This window comes from Loa loa (assembly GCF_000183805.2).
Source record: "Loa loa unplaced genomic scaffold supercont3.63, whole genome shotgun sequence".
Taxonomy (NCBI): domain Eukaryota; kingdom Metazoa; phylum Nematoda; class Chromadorea; order Rhabditida; family Onchocercidae; genus Loa; species Loa loa.
This window is the reverse complement of record NW_018108243.1, coordinates 139,370-144,346: the sequence shown is the minus strand read 5'-3', so window position 1 is coordinate 144,346 and position 4,977 is coordinate 139,370. Positions and strand designations below refer to the sequence as shown.

The window sequence follows — 4,977 nt, the reverse complement described above, 5'->3', positions numbered from 1 at the left end:
CGTCTGGAGCAACAGATTTCGGCGGCACAATTTTAGAACACTTCTCAAATTTGGATGCTAAACTATCAACCATAGCAGCCAAGGGCTTGTCTCGACGTGGAACATCTAAGCGATATTTCGTAGGGGACGATGGAACTGACTTCGGCGAGGATTTAGGTGAAGTTAGCGGTTTGGAAATAATCGTCCATTCAAAACCTTCCCTGGAGAAACTTCTTTCAACGGAGAACAGTGTCCTAAAATTGCTTCATGTATACAACAGAATATTGCTTTTTGAGAATGAAGTAATACGTACTGTTCAATTCCGAAAAAGAAAAACTGACTTCTAACACCATTTGCAGCCATTTCAACACAAGTGTTTGAATTCAACAGCTCATTTTTTACCATATCTGATGAGATTTCGGAACAGAGTAGATGCTTGCTTTCCGGAAAACTAGTATTCGGTTCGTCATTGTACCTCGTAATAAAGCGATAGCTGGAAAAACACAAACAGACACAAAATGTAAATTCATATAATGTAAAGACACAACTCATTTACTAAAAACATAAACAAAGCATACCATATTTGCTTAGGAAATTGTAGCGACATTTCTCGCTTGAACCGTGACTTCATGTACTCTTCAAAACCCTAGAAGGTATATGATTTAAAATGAGCAGCATTGTTTCTCACATAATTAATTTAATTCAAGAATAAGCGTAGAGAAAATTTTTGTTGAAACAAATGGACTACACTGTCATCTCTTTGAAGTCCGGTTCCTGCTGATGCTAGGCTATGCGTGGATTCCTTTGCTGACATCTCACTAGTTTGACGGGAATTATGAACACAGCTTGTTGAAGCAGATGTGGCAAAACCTAAATTAATTTACCACTGGAAGCATTTTTTTTTCAAAAAAGATAATTCAATTCTGCAAAATTATAGAAAATGATGTCATGAAGATTAAACTATGTATGTACTTGAGCAACTTCTTGTTTCATCATCGTCTTCTGATGAGCTCGATTCCCCACTGTTATCCGGCACAATTGACATGCGTACGAATGGACTCATATGCATTTTCTGGAAATTACTTCCATATAAACAGCGATCAAGCGGTTTCCCAATTCTCACGAAGGAATTATCACTCGATAGCATAAAAATAAAGAGAACATGGAAGATGTTACCTTCCCTAAATCAATAAGCTTCTTCGTTAAATTTCTTTCCGAACGCCACCTGTCATTTAAACTAAGAAAAGAATCCGGGCTGAAAAAAATTGAAGCACAGTTTTCATCTTAAGCATATGTCGACTGCTAAATGGTAAAAAAAACATGGTGTCAAAAGCAAAAGTTATCCTAAAAACAATAAAGACTAACATCAGAGTAATGCTACCATGGCCATATATTAGACCGTCAGATGTTTCGCCTTTTGCAACAGAAGATATGCAACGTGCACCATACATCGTTATTGAACCTTCACTACTCCTCAATTTATCTGGCGAAGAAAGGCAGCTTATACGCCGAGTGACCTCAAATAATGAAGAGAATAAAACAACATCAATGAAACACGTAAAGCTTTAAGTTTAAAAAGAACATGCATGGACTTGCGTCAGAGTTCATTCCTCATCAACAAAGTCATTACATCAAAGCTTGATAATTCGTATAACGATCTTGACTGTTTCAAGCTTTGATCCATTCTTTGTTTTCTCATAAACATACTTTTTAATTAGATTTTATTTTCTTTGAAACACCAGTGAGCCACACAGAACTGCAACAAATCAAGGGTAGTCTTTGAAAGTTAACCTACTTGCAAAACTTCTCGGTACACTTACATGGACGACTGTTTTTGAATCTTTGTCAGTCTGTCTTGATGGGACGCTTCTCAATGATTTGCCACCTAAAATATGAGCGAATTCTTCGCCCGAAAACGAAACACGGATAATTACATAATCATTCCTGCAAAACAAAACGCATTATGGATCTGATGATGGTTTGTGACCCTTTAGAAAAGGCATCGAATAAGTGAAAGTATTCAATCCTATGAAAATTCAAAATAGCTTCGTTAGCTTCAAATAGCTTTCAAATAGCTTCGTTATTCTAAATCACAGTTCACTTAAGGAAAAAAAAACTGTTACCTCTGTCTTCCACTGCAATGCAACGGACAACCAATAGATAACGGCAAATCGATTGCAACAGGTTCACCACGAGTATTTATCTGCATTTGTACTGTCGCAGAAGGAAGTCGCATCTAGATAACTTTACTTCGCATCTCTGTATATCATAATTTGTCATAATTGACTGGCATAAAAAATTGCAGTCAATAAAGTAAAAGGAAAAAAAAAGAAAAACTACTAGGGAAAAGATGCGCTAGGAAGAATAAAATTTACAATCTCGCTAAAGACGCCATCGACTTCGCTTGAAAGGTACACAGTAATAACAGCATGTCGATTACCTGTAAATAATCGCCATTACTACTTATCCTACAGATTAAAATGAGATAAAAATCTTTTGAAATGAGCTTCAAAGAAATACCTGGCAATTCTTTATTCCGAACATCAATAAATTTGATCATTGAGGTAGCATGTGAGCAATTAACATGTCTTCTCGTTTCCTTCGATAAAGCATCCTTACCAATCCCCTTCTTGTTATCTTCGTCTTGTTTTAGGGCACGCACCAAATAGGAGACAGCTGCTGAACCTGATGATTTTGTTTTTGGATTCTGAAACATAACTTATATGTGAATCATAAGTATCCAGGCCGGAAGATGGGGAAAGAGAAATATGATGCGTATGTAAAAGTTTGATAATGAGTATTCGGAAAAAGAACATGGAAAGTCGACACTTTTTTCAGTATTTCATTCCTTCGCCTGATTGCATGAAGTATATTCATGAGATGTTCATGCTTGCGTAACTTCGCCTTCATTCCAGCTTTCCCAACAGTAGTTGACGGACAAAGGAGAGGCATGCAATCATCGCCTGCTGCTATCGAGTGCTGCAATGATAAAAAGAAAGTGAACACGCGGAACAGAATGAAGTCATAATTTCCAAAGATAGACAGGTTTTTTCGTACTTATTACCAGAAGTAAAAACAATAATATCGTTCCTAACTTACAGTAGATCGTTTCATGTATATCAAATTCCTTTTTAAGAAAGGCCTATATACTGGTCTAGCGCTACCAACTTGCGTATCCGGCAGCGACATATATCGATAAAGTCGAATAGCCTCTGCAAAAAAACCTTCGAAAGTTGTTGCCATCAGTTAAAAAAGAAAGATATATTTTAAATCGGCAATGAAAACTTTACTCACTGACATTAATAAGGACGGAAATAAGCAGCAAGTGATAACGAACTTTTGAAATGCTGCTCCAAATCGGAATCTGTTTTCTTCTGAGGTTGTCGTTCTGTCAGCACATCGTGTGAAGTGCCCTGCAATCACGAAGTGAATAAAGTAAATAATTTCATAAGACAAATGACCTTTGTGAGTTTAATTCCAAGAGTAGACACACGAACCTTTTTAAAATGACTGCACAATGTTTTCATAAATTTTAAAGAGATGTAATCCTCAGAATTTATGATGAATAGTGCTGCACAAAAATAGGGTACCTTAATCAGATTATTCTGTTGCACAATTTCTTCAATCTCCGGTACGATATCATCAGCAACTATTTCCACATTTCTAATATCACTCTTGTTGTGACATAAACGAGTTCGTTTGGAATTGACAGGTCCTGAGCTACTACTTGCAGTATCATCATCACTGTTGTCATCTCTACCGCGACGTCCTTTCTTCTCTGAACCCATTAAAATGGAGTAATACGGATAATAGAGAAGCAAAATAAATGAGAATAATGGAATATGGCTACAGATTCACGAAAGATTGTTACTCTGGCTTTTCACCCAGACCAAATATGAAAAAGCCAACTGCCATAAAAGTACAGGTACTTGCTGCGGCAGTGGATGGTACTGTTGGAAGAGGAGGTATGACAACAGCTGCTGAGCCCCGCCGCGAACGTACTGGTGCAAAATCGGGTGTATAACGAGTCTTCTCTGTTGTTATTCCATTGCTCTGTTGCCTGAAGAACATGTTTAAGTCTACTTTCTTTAACGAATAATATCAACTATGAATCCTTATTACTGGACCCACATCATAACGCCCTTCAAAAACAAAGAAAGCTTCCAGAGCAGTAAACTGTTATACCTCGCTTAGTATCATTTGCATTAATGAATACAAAAAAGCAGCAAGGATAAAATTAAAACAATATACCCGCTCTCTATGCTTATTAAGAAACGAATGGATTAGAGAATGAAGCAGTTTGCAGAAATGTAATAAACGTAAAACAACAAATGACCTGGTTTTATAGGGTGAAGTTGAAGCGTACGTTCTACAACCGCTTGGACTACTTTTCAGATCTGCTGCAACCGTATTCCGAGTATCCGTTCTACGAGGTTCTGTTAGAAGGGAAAATATAGGTTCCTGTTAGTTAAGTCAAGCAATATTTAAACACGATCGTCACTCCCAATTTCGTCCTTCATTTCACTAATTTTAAATTCTGTCAGTTTAGAATAATTAAAATAAATTACTTTTAAATTGTGATGAAACAGCACAGAAACCTTACCAGCTTGACATCGAGTGTTCCCCTTCTCAGGGCTCATGATGGCTCGCTGAATTACAACACATTCAGCGACCAATAGACAGACATACCTGAAACAATCTAGGAGTATTCAGAATGATTCTTCCAACAGCTCAAGATAAACAATCAAAAACAATTACTTAGCTAAGGTCCATACTATAAAGCTGAATAATATCCACAACCCTGTAACCTCTGCTTAACAACCACTTCCCCCAACTGATAGCACGCCTCATGCAACTTCTGCTAAACAGTCCCCGCTTAACACAACGCATTTGCATGCTATGCAATACAATGACAATGGTAAATGCCACCTGCGTTGCGTGCACATTTCGCTTTAGGACCAACGCGCTCGCGTCAAATTTTTGAGCGCGTTCTTTCAT

The 4,977-nt window shown here is 37.3% G+C and overlaps 1 protein-coding gene across 1 annotated transcript in view; it reads right to left on the bottom strand.

The window, feature by feature from the left end:
- LOAG_17336 (hypothetical protein) overlaps window positions 1-4,977 on the bottom strand; it is a gene marked incomplete at its 5' end in the record, with an annotated part of 7,928 nt that extends 2,951 nt beyond the window's left edge. Inside the window, 18 exons of the mRNA XM_020449994.1 lie at window positions 321-472; window positions 558-625; window positions 728-849; window positions 952-1,051; window positions 1,156-1,234; window positions 1,345-1,496; window positions 1,800-1,923; window positions 2,103-2,215; window positions 2,355-2,419; window positions 2,500-2,686; window positions 2,809-2,958; window positions 3,079-3,191; window positions 3,317-3,392; window positions 3,570-3,757; window positions 3,909-4,039; window positions 4,316-4,440; window positions 4,578-4,668; window positions 4,802-4,977. Of these exons, the coding sequence (XP_020306388.1) occupies window positions 321-472; window positions 558-625; window positions 728-849; window positions 952-1,051; window positions 1,156-1,234; window positions 1,345-1,496; window positions 1,800-1,923; window positions 2,103-2,215; window positions 2,355-2,419; window positions 2,500-2,686; window positions 2,809-2,958; window positions 3,079-3,191; window positions 3,317-3,392; window positions 3,570-3,757; window positions 3,909-4,039; window positions 4,316-4,440; window positions 4,578-4,668; window positions 4,802-4,977 (2,212 nt within the window). The remainder of the gene's footprint in view (window positions 1-320; window positions 473-557; window positions 626-727; window positions 850-951; window positions 1,052-1,155; window positions 1,235-1,344; window positions 1,497-1,799; window positions 1,924-2,102; window positions 2,216-2,354; window positions 2,420-2,499; window positions 2,687-2,808; window positions 2,959-3,078; window positions 3,192-3,316; window positions 3,393-3,569; window positions 3,758-3,908; window positions 4,040-4,315; window positions 4,441-4,577; window positions 4,669-4,801) is intronic.